This window comes from Rhinolophus sinicus, linkage group LG18 (genome assembly GCF_036562045.2).
Source record: "Rhinolophus sinicus isolate RSC01 linkage group LG18, ASM3656204v1, whole genome shotgun sequence".
Classification (NCBI taxonomy): Eukaryota; Metazoa; Chordata; class Mammalia; order Chiroptera; family Rhinolophidae; genus Rhinolophus; species Rhinolophus sinicus.
Genome location: NC_133767.1, coordinates 12,549,495 through 12,568,772, shown reverse-complemented (window position 1 = coordinate 12,568,772; position 19,278 = coordinate 12,549,495). Strand labels below are relative to the sequence as shown.

The 19,278-nt window shown below is 50.8% G+C and overlaps 2 protein-coding genes across 5 annotated transcripts; one reads left to right on the top strand and one right to left on the bottom strand.

Annotated features, from left to right (window-relative positions):
* Window positions 1-37: 37 nt before the first annotated feature.
* On the top strand, window positions 38-19,046 carry SMIM22 (small integral membrane protein 22). 3 transcript variants are annotated; one of them, XM_074323159.1, is made up of 6 exons: window positions 38-522; window positions 3,158-3,315; window positions 15,197-15,407; window positions 18,457-18,600; window positions 18,689-18,783; window positions 18,940-19,046. In XM_074323159.1, the coding sequence occupies exons 2-6, from the start codon at window positions 3,196-3,198 to the stop codon at window positions 18,979-18,981; spliced, it is 612 nt and encodes a 203-aa protein (XP_074179260.1). In that variant the 5' UTR covers window positions 38-522; window positions 3,158-3,195; the 3' UTR covers window positions 18,982-19,046. The 3 variants fall into 3 exon arrangements, with proteins under 3 accessions (XP_074179260.1, XP_074179259.1, XP_074179258.1); XM_074323158.1 differs by having other exon boundaries at window positions 18,689-18,798; XM_074323157.1 differs by having other exon boundaries at window positions 18,689-18,822.
* SEPTIN12 (septin 12) lies at window positions 3,612-13,035 on the bottom strand. Of its 2 annotated transcripts, none has more exons than XM_074323160.1 (9): window positions 12,402-13,035; window positions 9,810-9,935; window positions 9,650-9,731; window positions 8,017-8,154; window positions 7,764-7,881; window positions 7,572-7,667; window positions 5,022-5,118; window positions 4,127-4,178; window positions 3,612-4,042 (listed from the first exon to the last, which is right to left on the bottom strand). In XM_074323160.1, the coding sequence occupies exons 1-9, from the start codon at window positions 12,580-12,582 to the stop codon at window positions 3,835-3,837; spliced, it is 1,098 nt and encodes a 365-aa protein (XP_074179261.1). In that variant the 5' UTR covers window positions 12,583-13,035; the 3' UTR covers window positions 3,612-3,834. The 2 variants fall into 2 exon arrangements, with proteins under 2 accessions (XP_074179261.1, XP_074179262.1); XM_074323161.1 differs by lacking the exon at window positions 12,402-13,035 and adding an exon at window positions 7,456-7,458 and having other exon boundaries at window positions 9,810-10,188.
* Window positions 19,047-19,278: the final 232 nt, after the last annotated feature.

Genomic DNA, 19,278 nt, shown 5'->3' with positions numbered 1-19,278 from the left:
ACTACATTTCCCAGAGCGCCCCGCCCCGCCCCGGAGGCGCTACTTCCTGGGGTCTGCGGTGGAGGGTGCTTCGCTGCCTTGAAGGTCTGCTGGGGAGGCGGCTCTGCGTGGAGGCTGGGAGGAAGGGGCTTCAGCCTCAAGGTTGTGGCGGCCTTGTGCTGAGGGTGTGATTCCATGTGCTCTGAGCCTCGGCTTCCACATCTGTGAATGGGGCACATTAACTCATTCAAAACCATTCATACAGGTCAGACAATTAAGTTCGAGAACTCATCCTAGAAAAAGTGCTACATAACTCATTGCTGAATATCACTATGGTCTCCTTCATAGTACTCCCTTTGGAGAGCTATGCACCGTTGCCAGCGCCTAGTCCACCCTTCAAAGCAATTTTGGAACTCTTTCTGGAATGGCCATCAACGCTGTCCTAGTATTACCCCTTGATGTCCTGAATGTCAACAAAATGTCTTCCTTTCAATATTTCCTTTATGTTCGGGTGAAGAAAGAAGTCACTGGGGACCGGATCAGGTGAGTAGGAAGGATGTTCCAGTACAGTTATTTGTTTCCTGGCTAAACCTTCCCTTGCAGTGTCGTGTGAGCTGGTGCATTGTCGTGATGTAAGAGCCGTGAATTGGTGAAAAGTTCAGGTTGTCTAACTTTTTCACGCAGCCTTTTTAGTACTTCCAAATAGTAAACTTGGTTCACTGTTTGTCCAGCTGGTACAAATTCATAATGAATAATCCCTCTGATGCCAAAAGGTGAGCAATGTCATTGCGACAAAGTTCGCGAACTTAATTGTCAGACCTCATGTATACATTTTTTAAAGCCGCATATTGAGTCCTCCTATCTGCCAGCTCCTCTAGGAGCTGGTGATACCGCAGTGGTGAGCAGGTGCTTGCTTTCATGGAACTTAGATTCTACCAAGTGAGGCATACAGTGGACAAAATAATTGCCCAAATAATTTAGTTACTTCTTTGATAAATGCCGCCAAAGGGTATAGAAAAGGGGACTTGACTCCCTCAGGGTAGAAGTGACAGTTGAGCGGAGGTGTGAAGACAGCATAGAGTTAACGTGGGGAGTTGGAGAAAGAACCGCAAGTGTGCAGGTCCTAAGGCCTGAGAGATTGGGATGCGGGATGCGTTTGGGAGACAGAAGAGGACACGGGTGTGGCCGGGTGCCAGGGGCGAGGATTGGGAGAGGAGGCCCGAGAGGTTGGATCATGCAGGAGGGCCAAGGAGGTTCTGGTGAGGATCGTGAATTTTATCCTCAGAGCAATGGGAAGCCAATAGAATTTGGGGTTTTAAACAGGATAATGTGGGAATAGGATTAGGAAGTTTGGCTGAGAACCGATATCAGGGAGACCAGAGGGGAATAGTGAGATCATCTGGAAGCTTCTGGAGTGTTCCAGAGTTGAGGTAATACTAGCAATGGTGCTAGTCACGAGGGCCATAGCTGACCCAGATTCCTGAAGCAGAATCAACAGGGGCTGGTGGTTGATTTGGTTGGGCTGAAGGAGAGTCAAGAATAACTCTAATAAAATAGGGATAACATCTGTGATAGGCACCACGGTGATTAAAAGAGTTGAAACAATCCCTGACACATAAAAAAGACTTAAGATATGCTAATTTTGTAAACAACACAAAACAAAAACCTACCTCTGTGTTCAGAGCAGTACTTGTAATGGCAAAACCTAAAAGCAATCCAGGTGTCAATCAACAGTGATGGATAAATCTCACAGAGATGATGTTGAGCAAAAAAAGCAGGTGGCAGCACGATATCATTTCCATCGATTATAAAAACATGCGAAACAATACTACATATGATTTAGGTGTGTGTACTTATGTATTAAAAATGTGCAGAAATGCTTGGGGTTTTTGGTCGGGGCAGGGGTTGGAGAGAGATGTGATAGGGGATTGCAAGTTTTAATATGCTTTTTAAATTGTATTTTATTGGGGAATATTGGGGAATAGCGTGTTTCTCCAGGGCCCATCAGCTGCAAGTTGTTGTCCTTCAATCTAGTTGTGGAGGGCGCAGCTCAGCTCCAAGTTCTGTCGCTGTTTTCAATCTTAGTTGCAGGGGGCGCAGCTCACTGGCCCATGTGGGAATCGAACCCACAACCCTGTTGTTCAGAGCTTGCACTCTAACCAACTGAGCCATCCGGCCACCCCTTAATATGTTTTTTTAACAACAACAGCAACAAAATAGCCATTCTTGGGAATTTGCATTCTTGAAGTATTGAAACCTAGCAAATGTTTTCATAAATATTTTAAAATAATTGTAGTACTAATTTTTAAGCAGGACTTATTGGCTGTATACTGTTTCTATTTTAACCTTTAAACATTTGTCTATAAATTTTTTTTTTTTAATTGGGGAAGGGGAACAGGACTTTATTGGGGAACAGTGTGTACTTCCAGGCCTTTTTTCCTAGTCAAGTTGTTGACCTTTCAATCTTAGTTGTGGAGGGTGCTGTTCAGCTTCAAGTTGTTGTCCTTTCAATCTTAGTTGTGGAGGGCGCAGCTCAGCTCCAAGTTCTGTCGCTGTTTTCAATCTTAGTTGCAGGGGGCGCAGCTCACTGGCCCATGTGGGAATCGAACCCACAACCCTGTTGTTCAGAGCTTGCACTCTAACCAACTGAGCCATCCGGCCACCCCTTAATATGTTTTTTTAACAACAACAGCAACAAAATAGCCATTCTTGGGAATTTGCATTCTTGAAGTATTGAAACCTAGCAAATGTTTTCATAAATATTTTAAAATAATTGTAGTACTAATTTTTAAGCAGGACTTATTGGCTGTATACTGTTTCTATTTTAACCTTTAAACATTTGTCTATAAATTTTTTTTTTAATTGGGGAAGGGGAACAGGACTTTATTGGGGAACAGTGTGTACTTCCAGGCCTTTTTTCCAAGTCAAGTTGTTGACCTTTCAATCTTAGTTGTGGAGGGTGCTGTTCAGCTTCAAGTTGTTGTCCTTTCAATCTTAGTTGTGGAGGGCGCAGCTCAGCTCCAGGTCCAGTTGCCGTTGCTAGTTGCAGGGGGCGCAGCCCACCATCCCTTGCGGGAGTTGAACCGGCAACCTTGTGGTTGAGAGGACACACTCCAACCAACTGAGCCATCCGGGAGCTCAGTGGCAGCTCAGCCTGAGGTGCCGTGTTCAATCTTAGTTGAAGGGGGCGCTGCCCACCATCCCTTGTGGGAGTCGATGAATCAAACTGGCAACCTTATTGTTGAGAGCCCACTGGCCCATGTGGGAATCGAACCAGCAGCCTTCGGAGTTAGGAGCACGGAGCTCCAACAGCCTGAGCCACCGGGCCGGCCCCAGGTAGGCTGTTTCTTGTCTTTTACTACACTGAGTACCACTATCACTGGTTCTCAACCCGGAACTGTTTCTCACCATGCTCTCCTCAGCCAGGGCAGGGGAAAAAGGAAGGCTGGGGCAGGGGGTGGGGGGTTTGGGGGGAAGAGCGAAGAGTTTGGGGCAGATGGCCAAGATGGGAGTGTTTATGATGCTGTAGGGCTGGAGGGAGGGTTGGGATCGAGGGCTCAGCCTGACTGGGAACTTGACTCCGGTTCTGGGGCAGAAGGCGCTGGTCATCAAGGCACGCCCTCCCAGGTCTCCATGACTCCCCAGGGCCAGGGGTCTCACGCTGTTACTTAAAAAAGAACCATACTTTTATTGAGGATAGCTCAAAGAAGTCATTTACAAAATGCCTTTTGTTTTGAAAGCACAGCTTTTTCTACAAAGCAACGTCCACGTTTAATACATGCTCTCGTACACAGGTGTATGTTGGGGGGCTGCTGTGCACTGGGTGAGCCCCACAGGCCTGGGGTACAACCATACTCAGTTTTCCTCTGTGGTATTGTCATGGGTCCGCCGCCGCCGGCAGCACTTCGAGGGCCCAGGGGTGGCTGGGGGGCTGGTGGGGGTCGGGGCCAGGTTCACCCAGCCGGGCCCACGGGGCAGCACGTGGCTACTGTTGAGTCTGCAGACACGGTAGTTCTCGTAGTGGACGTTGTGGGTGATGTCCTTCAGGTCTTGTAAGTGGGAGCTGGGAGACAGGCAGCAGGTCAGCCTGGGACGGCCGTGGCGAACCCCAGGCCCCGGCAGCCCCCCGGGCTCCCCGCACCCTCACCGGATGAGCAGGTCTCTCAGGAGGGGAAACTCACAATGAGCCATGTTCTCCACTGCAAGACAGGACACTGAGCATGAAGGAAGCGCCCACTGTATGCTGCACAACACCTGATACCCACCACCGCCCTTTTCCCACACTTCTGTCTGATCCCACCTCCTATTCTTGAGTCATTCGTGCATGCATTCATTCACTCATTCGTGCATCCATTGCTGTGTCCCTGGCACCCAGTACAGGTGGCTCCTAAAAATGGTTGTTGAATCAGTGACTCCACCGATCATTTGTTACACACTTAATAATGACTGTAGTATATTCTGTCTATTATACCATATACGATGTATATTATATTCTCCTTTGAATAATTATATTGATAAATAGGGGGCTCAGGCCCTGGCCGCTGTTCCTTCCCCTTAACAGGGCCCTCCTTACTCAGGGAGCCCCCCCTCCCACCCCACATATTTCCTTCATTGCACTTCTCCCACCTGTCCTTGTCTTATCAGCTCTATGGGGACAGGCATCCTGTTGGTTCTGCTTTCACTGTCCTCCCTCAGGAACTGCACATAGTATGCCCGGCACACAGTAGGCCCACAATAAATTCTGGCACACAAATAGGGCACCTTCTGGGTGTCGGGCATTGTGCAAAGCAGTGGCTCCATGCTTTGTGAGCTTGGTGTTACCACGATGCCCATTTCCTGTGAGGACACTGAGGCCCAGAGAGTCAGTAACTTGCCCGAGCCCTCCCAGCTGCAGAGGGACTTGCTCCCAGGTCTGTCTGTGTTCTGGCTGTGGGCTCAACCAACTGGGGCCCTGTGACAGGTACTAAGGGTCCAAAGGCCATCGGGCATGACGGGTTTCCAACCCATTGTCCCTTGTGTTCTCCCCAAACGCCTGCACTGACCTTCAATGATGCCCCACTTTGTCTTCCGGCCCAGCACACACCTCCCGTTCACGAAATGCTCTCGGTCGGACCCGACCACAGCAAAGGGGATCCGTTCCTGTGGGGTGGGGACAAGATGGGAGGGTTGGCCCCACAGGGCAGGTGGAGCGATAAGACCCCCAGGTAGGAAGGGGGGGCATGGTCCTTTGTGGGAACAGAAAGTGATAGAAACATAAGGTATCTAACGAGTCAGAAGATGCAAAGTCAAATCAGTGCCTCAGTTTCCTCATCTGTAAAGTGAGAGTCCTAATAGTGCTGACTTAGGGCTTTGTGACTGTTTGGGAAGTGCTTTGCATAATTAAGGGTTAGCAGGTAACCCTTGGAAACTGAGTCCTTACTAAAGGCCATGTTACTAATACAATCTTGCTAACGTCAAATCTCTCACCTATGAAACGGGAACAGTAATCACCTTCGATTGTTACCATAACTTTGTAAACCAGGGGTTGGTCACCTATGGCTCACAGGCCAACCTGGGCGTACCTCCCGTTTTCCTCTGTAAAATTTATTGGCACACAGCCCCACCCATTCATTTACTGTTGTCTGTGTGGCTTTCACACTACCACAGTGGAGGTGAGTAATTGCAACCGAGACCGCTTGGCTCAGAAAGTCTAAAAAACATTTGCCATCATCTGGCCTGTCACAGAAAAAGTTTGCCAAACCCTGTCGTAAATTTTAGTTGTTTACTGGCTCCTTGTCGGAAGTGGAGATTCAAACTTGTAAACTCCTAAGTGCTGTATATGGGTTTGTTTTTATTTTGAAGACTTAATTTGTGACAGGGATTAAAATTGATCCTGATAGTAACAACTGTTTGTTGCACACTTATTATGCGCCAGCCCGTAGTAAACCCTCATTAAATGTTATGTGTCTGGATGATTTATTGAGATATTAATTTGAGAATGTGCTCCTTGTATTTCCCTAGCTCTGTTCCAGCTGTGTCCAGGCTGCTATCTGCCTGCTTCAGGACAGAAAGCAGAAGTTGGTGAAAGTCAGGGCTCTTTGAATCTTACACAGGAAATCCTGTTCATTCCTCCAGTGGGGAGGGGAAAGAGGGACTGTGTAGAGAAACTGGGTGGCAAAGGGGAAGCATGGTCTCCACATACAGATGTGCAGGTTGTGCACTGCACAAAGGCAACTGGCCATGAGGCTGTGTAGGCCCCCAACTGTTAAGGAAGGTGCTGCCTTTTTCTAAATCAAGCAAAATTTCTGGGTAGGTTATCAGGGGGGAGGGAATTGAGACCTGGTGTCTATGGATGATGAGCCCCAGGCCTCGCCCACATGCTTTGCAGGATCCAGAAGGACAGACATTGAATGCACCACAGGGACAGCAAGATGGGGGCTTGCAGTTGGAATTCAGTTAATTCAAAGAAAATGAAGATGTGAGCTAGTTCCCTCCTTTTCTGTAACAGTTTTATTGAGATATAAATCACATACTGCAAAATTCACCCTTTTAGAGGTACAGTTCAGTGTTTTGTAGTATATTCACAAGATTGTGCAACCATTACCACAATCTAATTCCAGAACCTTTCCATCACTCCAAAAAGAAAGCCTGTGCCCTTTAAAAGTCACTGCCCATTCGTTCTGACCCCCAGCCCCTGGCAACCATGAATCTACTTTCTATCTTGATAGATTTGCCTGTTCTGGACATTTCATATAATGGAATCACTCAACATGTGGCCTTTTATGTCTGGCTTCCTTCACTGAGCATCATGTTTTCAAGGTTTATCCATGTTCCAGCCTCTGTCAGAACGTCATTCTCTTTTATGACCATAAAATTCCATCGTATGGGGAGACAGCCCTTGTTTATCCACTCATGAGTTAATGGGCGTTTGGATTGTTTCCACTTTTCAGCTACTAGGAATAATTCTGCTATGAACATTTGTGTACAGGTTTTTATGTGGACATAGGTTTTCATTTCTTTGGGGAGTGGAATTACTGGGTCCTATCGTAACTCAGTGTTTAACTTTTGGAAGAACTGTCAGACTGTTTTCCAAAGTGACTGCACCATTTGACATTCCCAGCCGCGGTGGGTGAAAGTTTAAGTTTCTCCACATCCTCACTAACACTGGTCATTCTGATAAATCGCCATCCTAGTGGGTGTGAAGTGGTGTCCCCGTGGTTTGGATTTGCGTGTCCCTGAGGACTGATGATGTGGAAGAGCTTTTCATGTGCTTATTGGCCATTCATGTCAATTCTTTGGGGACATGTCTATTCAAGATCCTTTGTCCGTTTTTAAATTGGGTTGTCTTTTATTGTTGACTTGTAAGGGTTCTTTATATGATCAGGATACAAGTCCCTTATCAGATATATCATTTGGAAACATTTTCTCCCCTTCTGTGGGCTGTTGATGTGACTTATTTCTTGCTCACCTTGAGATTTGGGATGGTGAGATTCATACCTGCTAGAAATATATGAACTAGCCCCTAGTTGTAACCTTCAGACGGACAGGACGCGTGGAGAGACAGTCAGCCAGCCTTGGTCCCACTAGCCGCCCCGCCCCCCGTGGTCTCCTACCCGGATCTTGCTGTTGAGAATCCTGTCGTTGACGTCCTCATCAAAGCACTGCTGTGGGTACACATCGATGCAGTGAGCCTTCAGGTTGTGCTGGATCTGGGGACCACATGCAGGTGACCTCAGCTTACTGTCGGCACTCTGCCCCCTCCCCACCCCCGCCGACCCCAGCCTTGCCCTGGGCACCCAGATCACCCTGTGCCTGAAGGCCTCTCGCTCCTCGATGGTCAGGCTGTCGGCGCGGGCGATCACAGGCACCACGTTCACGGTCTGGCTCAGCCGCTGCAGGAACTCAATGTCCAAGGGCCTCAGGCTGCTCAGGTGGGGCAGTGACGGCAGTGGCAGCAGTAGCAAGTGTGAGTGAGGGGGTGCCAGCCCACCACCCATGCCGGGGACCCCTCCTGCCTCTTCCTCCTCCTCTCGGCCCCTGCCAGCCCAGCCACCTCACCAGTGCCCGGTGGGCGGCACGAAGTACACACAGCAGTGCACCCGGGTGTCGGGGATATGACGCTTGCGGGTGATAAGAATCTCCTCCTGCAGGTACCGCTCGTACTGTTCATTGATGTAGCCCAGGATGGGGTCCCAGCTGGGGTGGAAGAGGGACCTGGCCTCAGGACCGTGCCCGGAGGCCCCACCTGCCTCCTGGGTCCTTTGGGTGGTCTTCCTTGGGGATGACCAGTCGCTCTGGTTCACCTGGGAAGCAGGACCTCTGGTCTTGCAGAACCTGAGGGGCACTCGAGTATGCTCCCTCCCAGCCCCCAGCCCCCTGCCATTCTCGAGCTGAGGCCTCATCTTGTCTGGGAAGTGGGGCAATAAGCGCACTGACTTTGCTGGGGAGTTGGGTGGAGCATTAAACGAGAGAAATTGCTGCTGGCCTGGTTCAGACCACCATGGACTTGCCCGATTGTGGCAAGGATGTCCTCACTCCTGTCCCTGGGCCCCTTCCCTCTGTGCGCTATTGTCAACAGCAGCCAAGAAGATCCTTCTAAATGCAGGACTCAGATCACATCCCTTTTCTGCTCAGCCTCCCGGGCTGAAGAAAAGCCCTTTCATTGCCCTGCAAAGCCCTACACCACCCACCGCTGCTTCCTGCCTGCCCTCGCCTCCTCTCCCTATGGCTCCTGCCCTTCCAGCCACACCAGCCTGCCCACCTCAGGGCCTTTGCACATACCCCCTCTTCCCCACATGTCTACATAGCTCATTCTCTCATCTCCTGGAAGTCTGTGTCCCAATGCTGCCTTTTCTGGGAGGTCTTTCTTGATCACTCGGCTTAAAATTGCAACTCCCTACAGCTTCGTACCCCTTTAGGTCTGTGGAAGGTGCCGTTTGGATGACAGAGTTTGGACTCACTCTTCATTGCCTGTCCCTCACCCCTGTGACAATGTAAATTCCATGTAGGCAACGATGTTCTCCTGTTTTGTTAGTTGCTGTGTCCCGAGGTCTAGAACAGAGCTTGCACATAGTAAGTGCTCAAACAAGCACCATGTGCAGGGCCGGCTGCACAAGACTGCAAATGGAGCACAGGGCTCTGTGCTTAGAAGGGCCCACACTTGGCTGAATGTTCTGCGGTTGTGGTCTTATATTTCTTGATCATTTTTGAACAAGGGGCCCCACATTGTCATCACACTGGGTCCTACAAATTATTCAGCCACTCCTGATTTTATTTTTGTGTGGTGTCTGTCTCATTGAGAGCCTAGAACAACTCTGCACGGTGGGTGTCATCATCCCCAAGCTATAAAGAAGGAAACCAAGGCTCAGAGAGCTTCCATGACCAGTCCCAGTTTATGCAGCTAGAAAAGGGTCTAACCCAGGGGTCCTGACTCTAGAGTGTGGGCTTGAGACCCCTGCTACACCATAGCCTTTATTGAGTGCTTAATGTGTCTCAGGCAGCAAGGTAAGACCTTTACGTACTTGACGCCCTTCAATCTTGGAGGGAGAGTAGCGTAAACCCATTATACAGATGAATAAACTGAGGCTCAGAGATACCACAGCCAAGTTGTTCCAGGGCTGGGATGTTTCCCAGAGGCTGGAGGGGCAGGGGCAGGGGCAACTAGGGTTCGGCCCCACTCCAGAAGACCCACCACTTGTCGTTGTTGATCTGGTCCCCGAAGCCGGGTGTGTCCGTCAATGTCAGCTTGAGTTTCACACCATTCTCCTCGATGACTGTGGAGAGCGGTGGGGGCAGAGATTGGACTCAGATGGGGCAGGTGGGGGAAAAGGTGAGGGTGGGGGTTCACTTACCATGGGTCACAGAGTGCAGCTGCAGTGTCTGGAGCATGGGCCCCCCCAGGCTCGGGGGGGTGGTCTTCCACACCTTGGACTTGAACAGTGTGTTCACCATCGTGGACTTGCCCAGCCCGCTCTGCCCTGGGAGTAACCAGATGCAAGCAATGTTGGTGCACATTTTAGGCAGTGCTTCTCAAACTCTTAAATAAATCCCTTTAGAAAGTAAACTCATTCCTAAGTATAACATAAATACAGAAAAGTGCATACTATCCTAAGGGTCCACCTCAATGCGTATTCTCCCTTTCTCACTGAGGCAAAATTCATGTGATAAAAAATTAGCCACGGGTGGCCAGATGGCTCAGTTGGTTAGAGCACGAGCTCTGAACAACAAGGTTGCCGGTTCGATTCCCACATGGGCCAGGGAGCTGCGCCCTCGACAACTAGATTGAAGAGAACAAGCTGCCGCTGAGCTTCCGGAGGGGGGGCCGGATGGCTCAGTTGGTTAGAGCGCGAGCTCTTAACAACAAGGTTGCTGGTTCAATTCCCACATGGGCGGTGGGCTGTTCCCTCTGCAACTAAAGATTGAAAATGGCGACTGGACCTGGAGCTGAGCTGCGCCCTCCACAACTAGACTGAAGTCCAACGACTTGGAGCAGATGGGCCTTGGAGAAACACACTGTTCCCCAATAGCCCCCAATTCAAAAACAAAAATTAGTAACCATTTCAAGTGAACAGTTCAGTGGCATGTTAGTACATTCATAGTGTTGAGCAGCCACCACCTCTATTTAGCGCCAAAACATTTCCACCCACCTCCCCAAAAGAAACCCTGTGCCCATTAGCAGTCACTCCCCGTTCTCCATCCTCCAGCCCCCCACCACCTCTCATCTACTTCCTGGCTCTTTGGATACCTATTCTGGATATTTCATAGAAATGGAATCATGAAATATTTGGCCTTGTGTGTCTGGCTTCTTTCACTCAGCTCACTATTTCCCAAGTTCCTCTGCGTTGCGCTATGTAGCACCACTTGTTTCTTTTGCGTGGCTGAATACTATTCCGTTGGATGAACTGATCCCACTGTGTTTATCCATTCATCTGTTGATGGGCAGTTCAACACGTTTTTACAAACTAAACAACCTGTGTACGCAGCACCGGATCTAGAGACAGAACACACAGCTCCCCCCACACCCATTCGTGCCCCACTCATGGGGGGCCATTCTCCCAGTCCCCCAGGGACCCCCACTCCCGGCTTCTATGAGCAGGGAGCAGTTCTGCCCGCCATTGGCTGAGGGAAGGACGCAGCATGTGCTTTTTCGTGTCTGACTTCTTTCGCTGCATGGTGAGAGTCACCCCTCCTGCCTGTGTTGTGGGGTGCTTCTCAAGCTCTGAGGACCGTGTCCCCCAGTAAGAAACATCCCATGTCACAACACAGGACACACCTTTTGCATAAAACTGAAATTATCCTTGGGCTGTACTAATACGAGAGCCATACCTGGCTATTGCCACTGGCAATATGGAAAGTGTGGATTGAGATGTGCCCTCGGTGGAAAATGCGAACCAGGTTTTGGAGATTTGGTACGACGAAAAGAACGTAAAAATCTCATGAATTTTTTATATGGATTACATGTTGAGATGATAGCATTTGAGAGTATATTGGGTTAAGGAAAATGGAAGATCAAAATTAATTTCACCAGTTTCCCTTTTTCAAAGGTGGCTACTGGGAAATTTAAAAATGACAGCTGTGGGGCCGGCCCAGTTTCTCAGGCGTTGGAAGCTCCATGCTCCTAATGCCGAAGGCTGCCGGTTCGATTCCCACATGGGCCAGTGGGCTCTCAACCACAAGGTTGCCGGTTCAATTCCTCGACTCCCGCAAGGGATGGTGGGCTGCGCCCCCTGCAACTAGCAATGGCAACTGGACCTGCACCTGAGCTGCGCCCTCCACAACTAAGATTGAAAGGACAACAACTAGACTTGGAAAAAAATCCTGGAAGTACACACTGTTCCCCAATAAAGTCCTGTTCCCCTTCCCCAATTAAAAAAAAAAAGACAGATGTGGCTCACGTTGTGTATCTATCGGACAGAGCTGCCTTAGAATAATACCTTTAATTGGTGCTACACACTCCAATATTTTGTGTCCTATTGTATTTAGTTTGTTAGTAGTTTTGACCTACGAAATTAATTTTGCATGAATCAAAATGCAATTCCAGATAAACTGATCCATGGAGAACTTACTAAATGCTAAACACTGTGCTGAGCCAGATGAGGAAACTGAGTTAGAGAGGGGTCAGGGACCATGCCTGATATCACATACTGCTTGGTGGGTTTAGAGCTGGGACCAGCATGTCAATATAGTAGGTGTTCACCACTTCCTGCCTCGGCCTCTACTTTTATTGTTCTGTTTGGGTTTGGTTGGGGTTTCATGGGTGATTTTTGTCCTTTAATGACTCGGTGTTTCCCAGATTTTTAACTACAACACCCCTGTGAGGTACTTTTATAGGCCCACTTAACAGATGGGGAGACTGAGGTCCCAAGAGGTGAGGCGACATGCCCTGGCCCAGGGGGGTCATGTCCATTGGTCTGTCCTCCTAGGAGCCCCTGCCCTTCACTCACCCACCATCATGATGTTGAACTCAAACCCCATTTTCATGGCCTTGATCTTCAGTTGGTCTAGCACAGCCTCGATGCCCACGTAACCAAGCATCTCGCAGGGTGGGCTCCTGGGGCTGGAGGGCTGAGATGAGTCGGGGGAGGGGGACCGCCTCAGGGGGTCCATGGGACCGATGCCTGCCATCCAGGTAGGGTGGGGAGAAGGGGGTCACTGGGGCTCCAGAGGGGGGCCACCTGCATTCTCATTCCTGAACCCTGACTCCTGCGTTCTGCTTCCACCCACTCCTACACATTATGCCTTCTGATCTAGCCCCCAAGTCCCCATGGCCCAAGGAGTTTGGTGCCTGGGGGAACTGCCTTAAGGGGGAGGCTGAACCCTACCCTGAGATGCACCAGCCCGAGGGGTCTGTTCCTCCCAGACCCCAGCTTCCACTCCTGCCCCACCCATGGCCCAGGCTGGCTCTCTGCTTAGACTCTCCCCCAGCAAAGCCCAGGGGCCAGACCCATGGGGGACAGAGAGAGAGAGAGAAGTAGCGTCCTGTGGCACCTGGTGGCTCTGGGTTCCTGTGGACGCTTTAGGGGCTGCCCTGTCTTGGCAGACCCTGGTTTGTGTGGTGAGGGGGAGGGGAGGTGACAGTTAACTGAAGAATCTGAGCCCCACCCCCTCTCTGTGATCCCATCTGGGGGCTCCTCTGCAGCAGGGAGCCCAGGGCAGGGACAGGTAAGCTGCTCTGCCAGGCCCTTTCTGGACACTACCCTATAACCGTCACAACAACCCCGACTTAATACTATACGCAGTAACCCGAGGTGCCCAGGGCAGCTCCCTTGCCCAATGTCACTTAGCTGGCATGAGTGGCAGAGCAGGGCTTCATTCAGCCAGTTTCTCCGACTTCCAAATTCATGTCCCTTAATCACTATGCCAGGGGAAGCAAACTTGTGACCCATGGCCGGAAAGCAGAACATAGTGGGTTTTCTTTAGTCTGTCCATTGCTGGCACCACAGTGTTTTAAATTGTCGGCGTTGAAACATCAACATATTAATTAGCAAATACCGGGGGTGCCAAAAAAATGTATACAAATGGACACATTAGTCAACGTGTTAGACACGTTACTCAATCAATAGTTTGCTGTAATCAGAAGTATCTGGACGCTGATGGTAACCACTTTGAGCACCTCTTGTAATTGCAGAAGTCAAATGTGACTTGTATTCATCTTTTGTTACCAGTATATATAGAGTATTACAATTTTATTAGTTTTTTTCCTTTCTTAAAATGTGTATACTTTTTTGGCACCCTCTGTATCTACCCTGTAGTCTGAGCATGGCATTGTTCTCGGAGCCTTAGGTTGGGAACTTGTTTAATCATCATCACAGTCCTATGAAATAAGTGCTGCTACTACCCCTAGCTCCCCTCGTTTATAGATAAGAGTCAAAGTCGTTCAAGGTCACATACTGAGGAAGTGGCAGAGATGGGATCTGACGCCATGTGCTCACTCTCTCGTCCCTCTTTTCTTATTCACATGAACATCTAGATTTCCAACGTAGCTTAGAGGTTGTAAGCCCTGGCAAGCATGGGCCCAGCCCACAGCTGCCTCCAACTGCCCTCTTTAGTTGGGCCATGTGCTCTCGTTTGCTCCCTAATGTCTCCCTGATTTTTTTTTAATTTTATTGGGGAATATTAGGGACCAGTGTATTTTTTCAGGACCCATCAGCTCCAAGTCAACTCATTGTTTTCAATCCAGTTGTGGAGGGCGCAGCTCACTGGCCCATGTGGGAATTGAACCGGCGACATTGGTGTTATGAGTACTGTGCCCTAACCCACTAAGCCAGCCGGCCTCCCCTCGCTGATGGTTCTTCTACCAAGTCCATCTCACCCAGTTCTTTCTCACCTGTTTCCTGGCACCTGATTTTGCCAGCCCTAAGCAATCCTCTGTCTCAGGTGTTGGCAAATAGTTCTCAGATAGTACAGGTTTTAGGCTTTGCAGATTCTAAAATCTCTGTTGCGATTATTCTTCAGCTCTGCCGTTGTCGTGTGACAGCAGATAAGGGATGGGCATGTCTGTGTGCCAGTAAAACTATTTACTGGCCCTGCCATGTCCACTGGGGCTCACTAACTGCCCCAATCCACTCACCTCAACTGTGCTGGGCTCCACCCAGCCTTCTGTCCCCCCGCCCACGTTCTTCTACCTCCTCACCTTCTACACCTGACAACAGAGGCTTACTGTCATGCTGGGTGTCATGCGGGGTCTCAGCTCCCACTCCCCACATAAGAATGCAGGACACGGTGAGGCCAAAAAGGAACACCCATGGAGCCATAGATAGGGGAGTCATATCTCTATATTCTCGCTGGTGGCTGGGTTGGAGATACAGGAAGCAGGAGCCACACTATCCGCAACCAGCTGTCCACTTGTCTCTGCCAACCAACCTCACTTGCTAACTGCAATCTGCCTCTCTGCAATGCACAATCCACACTCCGCCCTGCTAACTGAAATCCACGTTTGCTAGCTCAGCCACCATCTTCTTGCTAGCCCCCATTTGCCACTAGCATAGCCACAGCAGTTATATTAGTGGCCAATGGCTCACTGGTTACAGCTGATGGCCGACTAGCCACGCTGATGGCCATTTATTACCCGAATGAGCACTTTTCCACGTGAGGGCGAGAGCCTGGAAACTGCACTCCTGGCTCTGTCCCCACACTTAACCTTCACTCTCAAGGCTTGGAAGATGGGAGTGGGCTGGGCAGGGCTCTGGGTGGGAGGAGCCGTAGGGTCTGACCTGAATGAACTTGGTTGCATTCCCAGCAGAGAAATCTTTCAGGCTACAACTCCACAGCTCTTGAGGGATTCAGCGAGGCTGGCTGCCTCCTCATAGCCAATGAGAACTTTATGTGCAATGACCAAAGAGTGCCGCATGGATCGACCTTGAGCCAGTGCAGATTCCGCCTCGGGAATGTCCCCTCAGGAAATAAACTCCTCTGCAGAGAAAGCACTTTCTCCAGGAAAACCATCCCATGTGAGTGATGCGGGATTCTGAAAAACTGGGGGGAAGCAGGACTCGTTGGGTGCTCACAGGGCTTGCGCACTGAAGGATCAGGTTTGCCGAAAGAAAGCAGCAGTTATTTGCAAGACACTTTTGGCTATGCTGATTGGGAGAGGTGGAGGTTCAAGTGTGAGGATGGCGGGTGAGCCCGAATGTATACCCACGACAAAGGACCAGAGGGAAGCACAGCCACAAGCGGGGTGAGAGTAACCCACGGTTGCTGAGTGCTTGTTTTCTAGTCCCGTCATTGTGCCAAGGGAGCTTCCACATCAATTATTACAGTCAATCCTCACAACAACCTGAGGAGGGGGGGGACACTATTCACACACCCATTTTACAGATGAGGAAACTGAGGCAGAGAGGGGTCAGGAACTGTGCCCCAGGTCACACACTGTGGGTGTTAAGGGCTGGGGCCAGGGTCCAAGTCTGGGGCTCTCATCCACCCGAAACCACCCCCCTCAAACCCGTCATTGTTCTGTTTGGGTCTGGAGGCTCTACAGCTGGTTTTTGGCTTTGAACACCTCAGAGTTTCACAGATTTTCTTTAATGAGAAAATCTTACTTTCATAATGGAAATGACAAACAGGAAAAGAGGCGCTCAGAGGTCTGAACTGAAAGACTGAGGGCCAGTGGGGAGAGGAAGGAACCATGGGCCTCTGTCCACCCAGGCAGGCCAAGTGTGGTGGGGGGGGCGGGGCCACAGTCATCAGCCTCCCTCCCCGGTTTTTCTTCCAACTGAGATAAAAGTCACATAACATTAACCGTTAGCCATTTTAACGTGAGTAGATCAGAGGCATTTAGTACGTTCACAATGTTGCAAAACCACCTCTATCTAGTTCTCAGATATGTTCATCACCCCTAAAGGAAACCCCATAACCACTAAGCACTCATTCCCCATCCCCCTGCCCCATCCCCTGGCGACCACTAACTTCTGTCTCTCATGAATATGCCTGTTCTAGACATTTCATATAAATGGAATCATACAATCCGTGGCCTTTTGTGGCTGGCCTCTTTCACTGAGCATGATGTTTTCCAGGTTCATCCATGTTGTGGCCTGTACCGGTGCTTCATTCCTTTTTACGGCTGCATAATATTCCACTGTATGGATAGACCACGTTTTATCCATTCATTAAGTTGATGGACACTGGGGTGGCTTCCACCTTGGCTGTTGTGATTAGAGCTGCTGTCAACAGTTGTGTACAAGTCTTTTGAGTACTTGTTTCCAATTCTCTTTGGTATACACCAAGGAGTGGAATTGCGGGGTCATATGATAACACTATGTATAACTTTTAAGGAACTGCCAGACTGTTTTCCACAGGGGCTGCACCCCCCTCCTTTTGCAATAGTACATTCCAGTCATTTCAAAACTACTCTCCCTCTGCAGCAGGAATCTGAGATCTCAGAATGCGACGGAGGGGATGTAGGTAGTAAGATGGGGATCCCAGCACAGAAGACCCCATAACATGTTGGTCAAGGGCTCTGGGATCTGAATGCCTGTGTCCCAATTCTGACTTCTCTGCTCACTGGGAGTGTTGGCAGAATCATGGCTCCTAAAGATATCTCCACCCTTATCCCTGTCACCTGTGAATACATCACCTTACGTGACAAAGGGATTCTGCAGATGTGAGTAAGGATTTTGGTGGGGAGATCATCCCTGGGGCCAATGTCATCACAGGGTTCCTTATAAGAGGGAGGCAGGAAGGTAGAGTCAGAGATGTGAGGATAGAAGCAGAAACTGAAGTGATGGGGCTGGGCATGAACCAAGGAATGTGGCCTCTAGAAGCTGGGAAAGGCAAGGAATGGGTTCTGCCCTAGAGCCTCTGGAAGGAACACAGCCCTGCAAACCCTTTTAGACTCTGACCTCCACAGCTGTGAGGTAATAAATTTTATTCTTTTAAGCCACTAAGTTTGTGGTAGTATGTTACAGCAACAATAGGAAATGAATCCTTTAGATGTGTGTCTGGAGCTGGTTGCTGAGCTCCTCAAGGCCTCAGCTTTCACATCTGTAAAACGGGAATAGCAATGATACCCACTTTGGGATTGCCATGGGGAGTAAACTAGAGAATGTATGCATAGCCTCACATTAGCTGGTGTGTTCTTTCCTGCTAGACCACATAAGCACCACACAAACAAGAAATTGGGACCACACGGTTTACAGTGCTGAGCAGTCTCTGGCCTCTGGGGGGCCTGGACGCATGTCTGTGCTCTCTGTGAGGAGGCAGGAGTGACAGCTGCCTTGCTGGACAGGGTCAGGGGCCCCAGGCCCCCAGTTCTGGGGAAAGAGATCATTTGAGAGACGATAACCATGGGTTATTGCGAGGATCAGAACAGAGAAAATCAGGGTCCAGACTCTTATTATGATGCCGGGCACATCCCAGCGGCCCAAGAAAGGGGGTGGGACAGACTCAACTTCTCCCTACCTCCTTTCCCCTCCTTTCTTCTTTTTACCCTCCTCCCTGCCTCTCTTCTCTTTCTCTTTGTGTTTTCTTCATTCATGAAGTCAACAGCACATGAGTACCCAGTCGTTCCAGGCTGCTTGTCTGTTCTGTGGAGACAAAGTTCAAAAGCCCTGGAATGAGGCGGCGGACAGGCCTGGAGCCTCCTCCAGGGTCCCCCAGCACCTGCGGTGGTGAGGAGGGGAGAAGTGCCTGCTGGGGCCTCGGCCCTGCCCGCTGAGCTCAGCAGCCCCAGGCTGGCTCTGGGGAGGGTGGGGCTGGTTGCCAAGGCCTCAGGTAGTGTGGATACGGAAGCAGGAAGTAGTCTGTGCTTCCAGGAGCTAGAACCTGCCTGGCTGGGGGTGCTCCGAGGCAGGTTGGGGTCTGGGGGTGGGCTGCTCTGGGGAGTGGGCTGCCCAGGCCAAGGTCAGGAGCAGGATCAGAAGGACTGAGCAAGGAGAGGAGGGAAGTGAGGCTGGGGCCTGGAGGGGTGGTGTGAAAGGGGCAGGGCTGGACTGGGAGGCCTCTAGTAGCCTGGTCCCAGAGGAGCCCAGGGTTCTGAGGGGCTCCCTCTGGGCGCTGGGGCAGGTGGCACCCAGGACCCAGCTGAGATGGACAACCTGGAGGAGCTGGAGAGCACGGCCCAGGAAGTGCTGGGGAGACTGAAGTCCCGACACCTGTTCCAGTCCCAGTGGGACACTGCTGCCTTCGTCATCTTCCTCATCTTCGTGGGTGAGTGTGGTCTCTGTGTCTGGCCCCTCAGCCCCCCGTGCCAGGTCCCAGGCCGAGGGCCATGTCTGGACACCCACCCCGCCCCCAGGCACCGTGCTGCTCCTGTTCCTGCTGGCCTGCATGCACTGCTGCTGCCACTGCTGCTGCCGCTGCTGCTGCCACCAGAGCTCCAGATCCCGGAAGGTGAGAGCCAAGCAGGTGAGTCCTGCTGGCCGCTGGCAGGTAGGAACGGCACCGGGATGCAGGAGGCGCTGGTGGGGAGGCTGCTGGGCCTCCCCTGGAGGGGGCGAGCAGGGAAGGAGTGAAGCCCACCGGGGCCCCTCTGTGCCTCTCTTGCAGGAAACCTCCATGGGTGTGGATAACCTGGCCCTGGATCCTTAACACGGAGTCCCCTGTCCCTGTCTATGTGTCCTGCTGGGTAACAGTAACGGCCTTGTTTGCCCAGAGCCTGAGTCTGAAGTGTGTTTGGACCTCCCCTCAAGGGGTAGGCAGTGCGGGCACTCACTGCTCCATCTCAATGCCCACCTGGTCCCTCACAGCCTTCGGTGGCCTGGCTGTCACCAGGAGACCTTAAGTAACCGCCCCCCCTATGGGAGGGGAAGCTGGGGTCAGACTTGGGGCCCAACCCCACAGGCAAAGCCCCTGTCATCACCCGACTCATCCCCTCGGCAGCTGGGG

Bases quoted from the DNA above. Each gene is read 5' to 3' on its own strand.
- SMIM22 (XM_074323157.1), top strand. From the start codon at position 3,196: ATGAATCAAACTGGCAACCTTATTGTTGAGAGCCCACTGGCCCATGTG. The intron at 3,316-15,196 runs GTAGGCTGTTTC...TTGCATTCCCAG, and splicing joins AGCCACCGGGCCGGCCCCAG to CAGAGAAATCTTTCAGGCTA. The intron at 15,408-18,456 runs GTGAGTGATGCG...GCGCTGGGGCAG, and splicing joins CTCCAGGAAAACCATCCCAT to GTGGCACCCAGGACCCAGCT.
- SEPTIN12 (XM_074323160.1), bottom strand. From the start codon at position 12,582: ATGGCAGGCATCGGTCCCATGGACCCCCTGAGGCGGTCCCCCTCCCCC. The intron at 5,119-7,571 runs GTAGGAGACCAC...CCCACCCCACAG, and splicing joins TTCTCAACAGCAAGATCCGG to GAACGGATCCCCTTTGCTGT. The intron at 4,179-5,021 runs GTCAGTGCAGGC...CCTGTCTTGCAG, and splicing joins AAAGTGGGGCATCATTGAAG to TGGAGAACATGGCTCATTGT.